Source organism: Schistocerca serialis, chromosome 1 (genome assembly GCF_023864345.2).
Source record: "Schistocerca serialis cubense isolate TAMUIC-IGC-003099 chromosome 1, iqSchSeri2.2, whole genome shotgun sequence".
Taxonomy (NCBI): Eukaryota; Metazoa; Arthropoda; class Insecta; order Orthoptera; family Acrididae; genus Schistocerca; species Schistocerca serialis.
The window spans coordinates 1,197,488,833-1,197,503,284 of record NC_064638.1 but is presented as its reverse complement, the minus strand read 5'-3'; the positions used below and the strand labels follow the sequence as shown (position 1 = coordinate 1,197,503,284).

Genomic DNA, 14,452 nt, shown 5'->3' with positions numbered 1-14,452 from the left:
GTAATTGACGGAAAGTCATCGAGTAAAACAGAAGTGATTTCTGGTGTTCCCCAAGGTAGTGTTATAGGCCCTTTGCTGTTCCTTATCTATATTAATGATTCTGGAGACAATCTGAGCAGATTTCTTCGGTTGTTTGCAGATGACGCTGTCGTTTATCGACTAATAAAGTCATCAGAAGACCAAAACAAACTGCAAAACGATTTAGAAAAGATATCTGAATGGTGCAAAAAGTGGCAGTTGACCCTAAATAACAAAAAGTGTGAGGTCATCCACATGTGTGCTAAAAGGAACTCGTTAAACTTCGGTTACACAATAAATCAGCCTAATCTAAAAGCTGTAAAGTCAACTAAATACCTAGGTATTACAATTACGAACAACTTAAATTGGAAGTGCCTACAATACGCTTGTCTGTCCTCTCTTAGAATACTGCTGTGCGGTGTGGGATCCTTACCAGATAGGACTGACGGAGTACATTGAAAAAGTTCAAAGAAAGGAAGCATGTTTTGTATTATCGCGAAATATGGGAGAGTTTCGCAGAAATGATACAGGATTTGGGCTGGACATCATTAAAAGAAAGGCGTTTTTCATTGCGATGGAATCTTCTCATGAAATTCTAATCACCAACTTTCTCCTCTGAATGCGAAAATATTTTGTTGACACCGACCTACATATGGAGGAACGATGACCAAGATAAAATAAGGGAAATCAGAGCTCATGCAGAAAGATGTAAGTGTTCATTCTTTCCGCGCCCTATACGAGATTGGAATAATAGGTGGTTCAATGAACCCTCTGCCAGGCACTTAAATGTGATTTGCAGAGTATCCATGTAGATGTAGATGTAGAATGCAGGAAACATCAAGATAGTAATGAAGGCAAACAACGTGTCTTATGTGTCCAACAAATGCGTTGAAGAACCAGACAAATAACTGCCATTTATATCAAGAAATATATATGTAATACATCAAATGGGTAATTTCCTGACAACGTGGGCAAAATTTAAGGGTGAATCTATCCTTGTATCATATGATAAAATTACAATAGGACACCATCAGGGAATATACTAAAGACAAATATCTATCTTGTACAATATCAGAAATATATGGAATATATGTAAGGAACCAGAAACTAATATAGCTAATGTCATCAAGTGATGGGGTAGTCTTGTAAAAACAAATACCTATGTCATAAATCAGACCTATGTGACCAGGTAAAGATTCAGACACTACTATAACATAACTCCAACAATGTGGTGTAGCAAACATTAATATAACACATCAATGAATCGAATTAAGAACAGGTGATAGGTCTAAGAATATTAATCTGTATGTCAACACAATAAATTTAAAAACCAGGAGGTACTACAAGCAAACATCTGTGTCATACGATATCTAAAATATTACACAAAAGTAAAACACAGGAGTGTAGAGCAGCATAAAAAGATCACATTAACAGCCAAGTACAAAATATTTTGCATAAAAAGAATATTCATGTATGTAATGAGAAACAAATAAAATATTACCATGTGGAGTTACACATCAATATGTAGTCAGCAAAATGTTACCAACATCTAAAGCAATCAGAATCAACTTGTGTGTGAACATCCAGGGATGTTGGTATATTACAACAAACTTGTTTGTCTATATCTGTTTCTTCAACACATTCGTTGGATACATACAACATGTTGTTTGCCTTCATTACTGACTTTATGTTTATTACCTTAACTGTTTTGCATTTACTGTGTGACATGTAAATATATATTTACATAAATTTTTGGTGTTATATAAAATAGGTGTTTGTCTATAGCATATTGCCTGTATATGTTCTACTGTCAAGGTTTTATATTATTAATGATATATGGATACTTTCACTCTTTCATTTTGTACACCTTATCTGGATATTATCTTTTGATGTGTTACTTATATATTTTGTGGTATGTTGTGACATAGGAGTTTGTTTATGTCTGGTTCTTTGACACATTTTTGGATACATATGACATTTCAGTTGTGTGGTTTTGATTTACCTCTGTTCTTGTGCCTGGGTGATGAGGTGAAGGAGATTGGAGGGGCTTCCTCAGTCTGGTGACAAGGTGTCAAAATCTATTATGTCCTCCTTGTAAGTAAGATATGCCAGAGTTGTATCTGATGGTGCCCGGGACATCTTTTGACCCAAATGTCGTGATTCTTTCCCTGCTCTCTTTCCTTTCAAGGATGATGGGGAAAGGGGGTACTGAAATGCACTCTGGGGTCCTTTCTTGATGCTCACTGTGAAAATGTTGCTGGTCTCAGGTCTTTACTCACTTTGCTTTGATAAGTACAGGTGCTTGTGGTGGATAATGGTGTACTGGACATTGGATGTGTCATAGGTATCCACCTTGGGAACAGGTTTCCGGACCACGAAAGCATACAAAGTGGCAGATACAGGTGGTTTTGTCACCTTATATTCTTTTTTGGCTTCTGCATAGATCCACTTGTTCACTTTCATTTCATAGAATTTGTGTTCCTCAGCAAAAACAGGGCAGTCTTGTCTCCAGATTGGATGGCTCCTAGAACTGTTAATGCATATAGCTGGAGACATGCAATAAGTCCCAGATTTATGGGTTGCCTTTCCACACTTCCCATAGGTCACTTCACGTCCAGAACCCAAGACCGTATGGCCTGTTGGCTGACATTTGTAGCACTGGATAGGGTTAGGCACTTAAGGCCTCTGCCATAATGTGTTCAGGCAGCATTGGAGAACTGAAGGTCATAACAAATTTCTCCAATATCCCTTTGTGTTCTTTGGTCCACGTTAACTACCACATGTTATGCCCATTCTTGTTTGAGTTCTGAGAGGTCTATCTCAAAATAACATGGCATATGAACACACCCTTGCTTGAGTTGGAGTTATGTAATTTTTTTTACTTCCTAAGAAGTTTCAACCAACAAGGAACAATTTCATAAATGCTTACTACACTTTAAGCTATCAGAAAACACTAATAATCCTTTATGAATATATAACGGAGATACTTTTCAAATGCCCTCTCCTTCCTCTTCATCACTACAAACACATTCTAAATTATGACTCCTTGAGCCCCATTACTAAATACAATTTGATTATCAGCCTGCCTCAATTGTCTGGATTAGTGGGCTGGAGTACTCCCAGATTTATTTTATTTTTATTTACACATAAAGTTCCATAGGACCAAATTGAGGAGCAAACCTCCAAGGTCATGGAATGTGTCAGTACATGAAATTACAACATAAAAGTAATAACAGATAAAAATAAATGTTCATGAACCTGAAAAAATGTCAGTCCATAAGTTTAAGTACAAGCTATCAGTACAATAAGAATCAGCTTAATTTTTCAAGAAACTCCTCGACAGAATAGAAGGAGTGACTCATGAGGATACACCCATCAACTGGGAATTGAAAAATTTAATTTCAAGTGTTCCATCTTTTTCCCATGTGCAGCTAGGGCAGTAAGGGTCCACTCAGACAGAGTGCTGCTTCCCTGAGTAGCCTTACACAACTGAGATGGGGTGGGTCCCAAGAGTTTGCCTGCTAGTGACTGTTCCACTTCAAGAACCAGGTATCTTATCAGTGCACAGCACAGTTTGAGATTGAGGGGTTATTTATAGAGGATTTACCATCCTTGCAATATGGGCAGTTAAGCCAAGATTCCTATTGTCTCTGACACACAACGTCCCACCACCGCGCAACGCCCAGAGCTTATGGTAACAGAAGATTTGCAGTGCTCACTAGATCCCAGCTCAGGAATTTCAGGGTCATCAAGCCTGTACCCAGCAGACAAATTCTGAGCCCCTGAGGACCGTACACAGTACAAAATGCTGTAATATGTGTTCATGCCCTTACGCATTTAGACTTTACTTAAGTGCAATAATGCCACCACACCAATCATGAAAAACAACCCCATACCATAACACTGCCTCCTCCATATTTCACTGTTGACAGTGCACATGATAGCAGGTAATGTTCCCCACGCATCTGCCAAACACAAACTCCTCCACTAGATTGCCACAGAATACAGCGTTATCCGTCAGTCCATATCACTCTTTTCGAGACATATGCTGTCCAGAGGTATTGTTCTTTATGCCACCTAATGCATCATTTAGCATTTACTGCAGAAATGAATGTTGGGTGTGTCTCTCTTTGACCGATGAAGGCTGCAGCCAAAAGCTGAATGTAGCATTTACTGCAGAAATGATGTGACTTATAAGGAGCAGCTCAACATTGTAGTCCAATCTTTTTAACTCCCTACGCGCTGTTATTGTGCTAGCTGTACTGTTAGTAGTGTTTCGGAAGTCATTAGTAATTCCTTCAACTGATTTCATACCATTTTTTGCAACCAACCTCTGTTATGTGTGTAGATCCCTGTCTGACAGTACATTAGGTCTGTCTGGAATTGATTTGACAGTGGTTTTTCCTTTGTATTCCCACCTCACAATCACATAACCAACAGTTGAACTGGGCAGCTTTAGAAGGGTTGAAATGTCCCTTGTAACATCCCCCTCAGCTTTAAAATACATAGACCACTTTCAGAAGATGCCACAGCAACAATTTGTAGCATTTATGACATCGGTTTTCAGGAGCCATTGTTGATTAAGAACAGAAGCACTGCAATACAATTACATTTGTGATTTTTAACCCTTCTTTCACACAGTTTCATATTTATGTGCCACTAAAGAACTGTTTAAGATCAAATCAACTTTCCTATGAACATTGTGCTAGGTGCCCTACAAAGAGAAATTCAAACATTAAACTGAGAGTGGGTGAGACTGAGAAGACGGTTGGCAAAAGGGCCTGAATAGTGACATTGGTGTGCAGCAGTAGTTGCCATGCATATTGGCAACGATGAGGTCGACACCAGTATCGAACTGAGAAACATCTTTGAACTAAGCAAAACATTATCTTTGTGTAGATCTGCCATCCAGTTCTTTGTAAGCCTTACTTGTGTAAAGAGGTGAATAAATGAACTCCTGATTATAAAGTGTTGTTTGGTGTATCTCACCCGAGCATCCACCTCACTGCTGACCCCGAGTTGTAACGTCTTCCATTTTCGCCGTTTTACCGTGTCCGTGGTCCCCGCATCGGTTATTTTCGCGTGTATTACATCAACACAACATTTGAATAATGGCTTCGAAACCACGCCTAACGCCGGATTTTGTGATCGACATGCATCATGTTGCGGGCGATATACACCCGCCAGGACCGCAACACGATGCCTCTCACTCGTCGATTACGCTGATTTCGCCGGATGTTTTCATGCCTGCAACAATACGTGAGATTAGGAGTGTGCATGACTCTGGCTATCAGACGCCTTTGTTCCCGCCACATGTGCCCTCCCTCATCGACGGTGGAGTTACCTCTTACGGATCTCCGTGCAGTGTGGGATCAATGCCAATTTCTGCAAATGCTTCATTGGTTAACCTACCACCGCCAGGACAACGGTTTGCCACACCGCAATCCGTGCAGTACCACGCGGATTCCTGCCATGTGGCCCAAATTGCTTTTGTTCACAGGTCAATCTCCTCAGCATCTGACCACGCCCACACCTGCCTCGGTTCAGCATCAGCACATTCCTTCCTGCTTCAATACCTCGGCTTGCAACAGGACCAATGGCTTGTTATCTGTGCCTGACCTCCATCTCCGTCCTACTGCTACGCCTCAGTGTTTTGTGCCACGACATTCACCTTATCCGCACACCGCTTTGAGTGAAGTGACTATGAACAGTGAACATTCACACATTCTGCCCAATGTTCGACATCATTTTCCTCACTGTGCTTCTCGACAGCCCGCACCTCCGCAACCTCCCTGCAACACAGGTGGCTCCACCTCTGATCGCACGTCAAGCTTTCTGTGGACTGGCAGCATTTTGAAACTGACCTTTTTCTCACCTGTCACCCCCACGCCGGCTCCAGTCGAGCTTCTGCTCCCGTTCTCAGCACATCTCGGTGCCTCACACGCGTCAGCCTTCCGCGTCGTGACGGAATGCGCTCTACCACAACACGTCACCTTCACGCTGCCACCCAACCAGCCGTCGTCGCCACATACCCTGGAGACACACTCTCCTGGAATACTGCAGCATGCCCCAACAAATTCAACTCACACTGTTCTTCCGAACGTTCTACAATGCTTACCGATGCTGCCGCCGTTCAATCCCAACAGGACAACAACCTGGTTCAAAATTGTGGACGAAGTGTTCAACCATTTCAAACTCGATGAATCAACCAGATTTCTGTGCCTTATCACCCACCTGCACGACCAGGACGACTTGATTGCTGACCTGGTCGACGCCCCGGACTCAGCTACCCGGTACACTCTAACCAAAAAGACAGTTCTATGTTGGCTTGCGCACTCAACTGAGACAGCAATACGGCAAGTGCTCCACATCGAGCAACTAGGCAACAACAAACCTTCACAACTTTGGAGATGGCTACGGGCCCTGGTCAGCGACGATCTACTGTCTGACACAGCTCTCCTCGCCATCTGGACAGATAAACTACCTCCTCACATCCGCTTTACTTCTTACATAATCAATATAAATAAAAGTGCTCTCCAGTGGTATGTTACAAGTATGAAGATTACACTACATATCTTACACCATGTTTGAAGTCACTGAGCTCTCCTTACTGACCCATTCTGCTGTTACTGTTTCTCTACTGACAACACTATACTTCACATGTCCTTTTCTACTGGCAGAACCTCTTGTGGCATCCAGTGGTCAATTCTGCATTACACAGTGTTGTCTGGATACTTTTGATCAGATAGGGTATGTAGTGATAAATTGTGTACAATCAAATTAGCATTTTTTACTCTGTTCTCATAAAAACTATAGGCTGATATATGGTGCAATACAACATAGATGTTTCAAAGTGAAAGTAACACTATAAATGTATGTAGCATTTGCTGGTCTGTAAATTATATACAATGAGTTCACAACTAGAAAATTGATTTGGTATTCCCAATACTTTCAAATTACGTCTAATTAGTACAGAAGGGAAAAACATTATAAATGGAAACTCACAAATAATTAAACTGATTTTGGACAAAGACCTGTGTCACAATGTATTCTTCTTTAATTACAGATATTTATTTCATGATTTCTATTACAATAGCTTCCTGTCTTCTAACAGATGTACTGTTGTCATTACGATTTACAAAGCTACCAGATCATATTGTTCATCTACACTGCACAAGCTCATGCATCACACTGCTCTTTATTACTTCACAATACAGTCACTTATAGTTGTTTTTAACTTACCTCATTAAATCGAGATAAATGGCTGTTCTTGTGACTGCTCTGATTACTTTCCAATGAAGTTTTGCTTTCCCTTCCTGAAGCTTCTGATTTCTTTGTACTTGAAACAGATCTCATTACTGTGGACTTTCTTTTCATGGCTGAGTTTTCATTGTACATAGAGAATCTGCTCACCAAAGGAAATTTTCCACAGTTCCTAAATGTTTTTTTATCATATATTCTGTTATCAGTTTCATTCTGCATGCTTAAACTTTCACTTGAGTCAGGTATAAGCATCAATAAATCTCTGCAATATTTTGCAATCTCCTGAATGCAACATAAAATTATGGCCTCATTTAATGTGGTAATACTTATTCATGTAACAAAAAAATTAACTTATAAGGTGACTGTTTTACACTTACATCACCAGAGTCTTCACTTCCACAAGATATCACGCCTGATTTTGAGGAAATTTCAGTAAGTTCAATAATTAATTTCAAAAATTCCCTTAGTTTCTTTGGTATGCACATTAATACTGAAGTTGGGATGTGGTTCAAAACTGCCTGCAAAGTGAAACAATATTTAGTTTGGGAAAAAAAAAAAAAAAAAAAAAAAAAAAAAAAAAAAAAAAAAAAAAAAAAAAGTAAAATAATGAAATAAAAGTAACTAACTTAGAAATTTAATATTAAAAGAATATCAACAATGCAAGAAAAGCCAGATTGCTACTTACCATAAAGAAGATACATCAAGTTGCAGACAGGCACAATTAAGAGAGATTTATGTATAGCTTTTGTCCACAGCCTTCATCATTAAAAGAGAGAACACACAACATTCACAGACACAAGCAAGCACACCTAACGCACACATGACAGCAAACACTAGCCCGAATGCTGGAGTTGGCAGTCATGTGTGCATGAGGTGTGCTTGACTGTGTGTATGAACGTTGTGTGTGTGTCTTTTTGACCGATGAAGGCTGCAGCCAAAAGCTGTATGTAACTCTCCTTTAATTGTGCCTGTATGAAACTTAACATGTCTTCTTTACGGCACATAGCAATCTGTCTTTTTCTACATTGTTGATATTCCTGTCTGAAGTAAAAGAGAGAACACACAACATTCACAGACACAAGCAAGCACACCTAACGCACACACGACTGCCAACACCAGCCAAGAATACTTTTCTCATGTGTTACAGTAACTTAACAGCCTGTTCCACTGAATCCTGAGACATTTAAATCTATATCTATACTTTGAAAACCATCGTGAAGGGCATGGCGGAAGGTCCTTCCCATGGTTACACATTGAAATAGAATATGACACAAGCAAATGTATCAGATATAAAAGTTTCTTCTGTTTCCATTCACATATGGAGTGTGGAAACATAGATTGCTGAAATTTCTCTATGTGCAGTCTAATTAGGGTATGTCTTCACAGTTCTTACAGGTGTGGTATGTATGGCGTAGTAGTTTATTCCTCACTTAATACTGCTTCTGCAAACCCTTGCAAGTAGGCTTTAATGGGACAAATAGTGTCTATTTTCAAGCATCTGCAAGTTCAAATTTTTCAGCATCTCAGTGGCTCTCTTCCATGGGTTGAACAAACTGATTACATTCACACTGCCCTTCTTTGTATATATGTTGAACATCTCCTAAAGTTATATTTGGTATGGGTCCCAAGCATGTGAGCAGTATCCCAGGATGGACAGCACAGGTGTTTTGTAGGTAGGGTTCTATCTAGACTGATTGTATTTTCCCAGTATCCTACCAATAAGACAAATTCTACCACCTGCCTTCCTTACGAGGTGGAGGAAGTGAAGGTAGAGATTAATGTCTAATGTCCCATCGACAACAAGATTATCAGAGAAGGAGCACAAACTCAGCTTACGGAATGATGAGGAAGGAAATCGGCCATACCATTTTGAAGGAACCATCCCAGCATTTGCCTGAAGTGATTTAGGGAAATCGTGGATAACATAAATCAGGGTGGCGGGTTGCAGGTTTGAGCTGTCGCCCTATCAAATGTGAGTCCAGTGTCCTTATATGACTGAGTATGTGTAGTCATTCCATTTCATATTCCTATAAATTGTTAACCCACGGGTTTCTATTAGTTGACCAATTCCAGGTATGACAATACCAACATTGTGGTCAAGAGGTACTACACTTTGCAATTTGATGTTGCTGTAGTCTTGAGTCCAGAGACTGGTTTGATGCAGCTCTCCATGCTACTCTATCCTGTGCAAGCTTTTCCATCTCCCAGTAACTACTGCAACCTACATCCTTCTGAATCTGCTTAGTGTATTCATGTCTTGGTCTCCCTCTACAATTTTTACCCTCCACGTTGCCCTCCAATACTAAATTGGTGATCCCTTGATGCCTCAGAATATGTCCTACCAACCGATCCCTTCTTTCAGTCAATTTGTGCCACAAATTTCTCTTCTCCCCAATTATATTCAATACCTCCTCATTAGTTATGTGGTCTACCCATCAAATATTCAGCATTCAACTGTACCACCACATTTCAAAAGCTTCTATTCCCTTCTTGTGTAAACTATTTATCGTCCATGTTTCACTTCCATACATGGCTACACTCCATACAAATACTTTCAGAAACGACTTCCTGACACTTAAATCTATGCTCAATGTTAACAAATTTCTCTTCTTCAGAAACGCTTTCCTTGTCATTGCCAGTCTACATTTTATATCCTCTCTACTTCGACCATCAACAGTTATTTTGCTCCCCAAATAGCAAAACTCCTTTACTGCTTTAAGCGTCTCGTTTCCTAATCTAATTCCCTCAGCATCACCTGATTTAATTTGACTACATTCCATTATCCTCATTATGCTTTTGTTGATGTTCATCTTATATCCTCCTTTCAAGACACTGTCCATTCCATTCAACTGCCCTTCCAAGTCCTTTGCTGTCTCTGACAGAATTACAATGTCATCGGCGAACCTCAAAGTTTTTATTTCTTCTCCATGGATTTTAATACCTACTCTGAATTTTTCTTTTGTTTCCTTCACTGCTTGATCAATATACAGATTGAATAACATCAGGGAGAGACTACAACCCTGTCTCTCTCCCATCCCAACCATTGCTTCCCATTCATGTCCCTCGACTCTTATAACTGCCATCTGGTTTCTGTACAAATTGTAAATAGCCTTTCGCTCCCTGTATTTTACCCCTGCCACCTTCAGAATTTGAAAGAGAGTATTTCAGTCAACATTGTCAAAAGCTTTCTCTAAGTCTACAAATGCTAGAAACGTAGGTTTGCCTTTCCTTAATCTATTTTTTAAGATAAGTCGTAGGGTCAGTACTGCCTCACGTGTTCCAACATTTCTGCGGAATCCAAACTGATCTTCCCCGAGGTCGGCTTCTACCAGTTTTTCCATTCGTCTGTAAAGAATTCGTGTTAGTATTTTGCAGCCGTGGCTTATTAAACTGATAGTTCGGTAATTTTCACATCTGTCAACACCTGCTTTCTTTGGGATTGGAATTATTATATTCTTCTTGAAGTCTGAGGGTATTTCGCCTATCTCATACATCTTGCTCACCACATGGTACAGTTTTGTCAGGACTGGCTCTCCCAAGGCTTTCAGTAGTTCTAATGGAATGTTGTCAACTCTCGGGGCCTTGTTTCAACTTAGGTCTTCCAGTGCTCTGTCAAACTCTTCATGCAGTATCATATCTCCCATTTCATCTTCATCTACATCCTCTTCCATTTCCATAATATTGTCCTCAAGAACATCACCCTTGTATAGACCCTCTATGTACTCCTTCCACCTTTCTGCTTTCCCTCCTTTGCTTAGAACTGGCTTTCCATCAGAGCTCTTGATATTCATGCAAGTGGTTCTCTTTTCTCCAAAGGTCTCTCTAATTTTCCTGTGGGCAATATCTATCTTACCCCTAGTGTGATATGCCTCTACATCCTTACATTTGTCCTTTAGCCATCCCTGCTTAGCCATTTGCACTTCCTGTCGATATCATTTTTGAGACGTTTGTATTTCTTTTTGCCTGCTTCATTTACTGCATTTTTGTATTTTCTCCTTTCATCAATTAAATTCAATATCTCCTCTGTTACCCAAGGATTTCTATTAACCCTCATCTTTTTACCTACTTGATACTCTGCTGCCCTCACTACTTCATCTCTCAAAGCTACCCATCCATTCTTCTACTGTATTTCTTTCCCCCCTTCTTGTCAATCGTTCCCTAATGCTCTCCCTGAAACTCTCTACAACCTCTGGTTCTGTCAGTTTATCCAGGTCCCATCTCCTTAAATTCCCATCTTTTTGCAGTTTCTTCAGTTTTAATCTACAGTTCATAACCAATAGATTGTGGTCAGAGTCCACATCTGCCCCTGGGAATGTCTTACAATTTAAAACCTGGATCCTAAATCTCTGTGTTACCATTATATAATCAGTCTGGTACCTTCCAGTATCTCTAGGCTTCTTCCATGTATACAACCTTCTTTCATGATTCCTGAACCAAGTGTTAGCTATGATTAAGTTGTGCTCTGTGCAAAATTCTACCATGCTTCTTACTCTTTCAATCCTTACCCCCATTCCATATTCACCTACTACGTTTCCTTCTCTTCCTTTGCCTACCACCGAATTCCAGTCACTCATGACTATTAAATTTTCATCTCTGTTCACTATCTGAATAATTTCTTTTATCTCATCACACATTTCATCAATCTCTTTGTCATCTGTGGAGCTAGTTGGCACATAAACTTGTACTACTGTGGTAGGTGTGGGATTCGTATCTATCTTGGCCACAATAATGTGTTCACTATGCTGTTTGTAGTAGCTTACCGGCATTCCAATTTCTTTATTCATTATTAAACCTACTCCTGCATTACCCCTATTTGATTTTGTATTTATAACTCTGTATTCACCTAACTAGAAGTCTTGTTCCTCCTGCCACCGAACTTCACTAATTCACACTCTATCTAACTTTAACCTCCTATTTCCCTTTTTTAATTTTCTAACCTACCTGCCCGATTAAGGGATCTGACATTCCATGCTCTAATCCCTAGAACACGAGTTTTCTTTCTCCTGATAACAACGTCCTCCTGAGCAGTCCCCGCCCAGAGATCCCAATGGGGGACTATTTTACCTCCGGAATATTTTACCCAAGAGGATACCATTATCATTTAACCATACAGTAGAGCTGCATGCTTTCAGCTGTTCATAGTACATGCACAGAAAGGCCGTTTTGGTTAGTGTTTTAAGGCCAGATCAGTCAATCATCCAGACCGTTGCCCCTGACTGAAAGGGCTGCTGCTCCTCTTCAGAAACCACATGTTTGTCTGGCCTCTCAACAGATACCCCTCCGTTGTGGTTGCACCTATGGTACGGTTATCTGTATCGCTGAGGCATGCAAGCCTCCCCACCAACAGCAAGGTCCATGGTTCATTGCAATTTATGAAGACTAAAATTTTACATTTCTGTACATTTAAAGCAAGTTGCCAATCTTTGCACTACATCGAAGTCGTATTAAGATCTGACCAAATATTTCTGCAGCTTTTTTCAGAAAAAAAACTTCATTATGAATGAGCCTCATCTGCAAAAAGCCTGAAGTTACTATTAATACTGCCTGCCCAGACTTTATCACACAACATGAACAGCATGTTCCCAAAACAAATCTGAAATTACTTCTACATTTGTCAATGGCTCTTGATAGAAAGTAGCAGATAACATCCTCCTTACAAAGAAATCCCCAATCCAGTCACACTTTAGTTTGATACTTGCGAGCTAACATCCCAAAGATGTTTGGGCTCAGAGACGGTTCCCTTTCATCGTAATGTCTTGGCTCAAACTCGCCTAAGGGTTGAACCGCATGTGTCGCATTACACGCCCTAAATTAGACACTTGTGACCTTTGGTTAAATTGTCTGGCTGATGTCAAGTCTGCAAAGTTGTATAAACATACAAGGTTAATATAACATATAACATCAGTAATAATAATATCGGGAGCTAAATTAAAGACCCATAAATCATGTAGGCCACACAGTTGCAATTTGGTTAGAATAATGTCTATTCAGAAAGCAAACTAATAGCAAAAGTGGTCGTATTCAGAGTTACTGTTACACTCAAGCACATATCCATTTGACACAGTTCGACCATTCACAATCTCATCACGAAACACAAGTCTAATACTCCACCTCAATATTTACAGGAAAAATTAAGAGTTCACGCAAGGTGCGCGGCTGCTCACCACTCAGAGACTAAGTCCCGCGTTACCACACAATGCAAAATTTTCTAAGTCGTTTCACGTCCTAGCTGCCTAAAGACCAACTGTCCACTTTGGTGTCTCCAGCCAAATTGTCCCTCTGCCCGTCCCCAGCCACGTTTCCCGCGCACAGAATATCGCTCAACTGACTAGGGCAGTTTCCTTTCCTGAAACCGTCCATCTGATTGGCTACAGCTTATTCTACGTTATTTTACACTTTAAATTATTTAAATATTCAAAGCTTGACCACTTTCACATTCTAAATGAAGTAACAATAATATCCATTGCAATATCCAAGTAACAATAATATCCATTGTTAAATTCTTTTACATAAAACTAATACAATTTCCTTCTTAACTTTGAGTGTCATGGCCAGTAGCCTTGCAACAATGTGCTTTCTGATAGATAAATAAATAAAGAACAAAAGTAACTATTATGCACTAAACTTTATAACAAATTGCTACAGCTTATTCTAAATTATTTTACATTTTAACCTAATGGTTCAATAAGGTGTCATGCTGTCATTGTTCAATGTGTTTTGTGTGAAGGACATGATGATCTGATGATTAACTGAAAATACTGATAATTTACTATATCTTTTAAATAAATGAAGTTACACAGTTGATATTTACAACATTTGTCATTTTAATTATGTACTTCTATACAAAATGTAAATCATTAAGATCGACTAAAGCATTCAGATTTTAGCATTCAGGTCTTTGTTACAAAACTTGTGAATTTCATTTTTACAGTAAATCCTAAACTATTATAGATATGATCAATATTCAAGTTTTATTGGGAACACCACGAAAATTTATGAAAGATGGTAGATTGAAATTACTGTGACTTCATTCCCTGCATTACTACTGAATTAAATAGTTCCCATAAATGTTTCCCTTTATGGCCGATCTTAGGTCCACCATATTTAGCACTGCTACATCTCCCTGGCTGCAAATGCCTTCTACTGCGTTTCCCTATGACGTACTTTCTCA

General features: G+C 39.6%; 1 protein-coding gene across 6 annotated transcripts in view; it reads right to left on the bottom strand.

The window, feature by feature from the left end:
- Nucleotides 1-14,452, bottom strand: part of LOC126418876 (uncharacterized) — a 164,168-nt gene that overhangs the window by 111,451 nt on the left and 38,265 nt on the right. For all 6 annotated transcript variants that reach the window (XM_050085912.1, XM_050085904.1, XM_050085896.1 and 3 more), the window contains exons 4-5: nucleotides 7,659-7,799; nucleotides 7,261-7,563 (exon numbers count right to left, since the gene is read on the bottom strand). In XM_050085912.1, coding sequence (XP_049941869.1) covers nucleotides 7,261-7,563; nucleotides 7,659-7,799 — 444 coding nt within the window. The remainder of the gene's footprint in view (nucleotides 1-7,260; nucleotides 7,564-7,658; nucleotides 7,800-14,452) is intronic.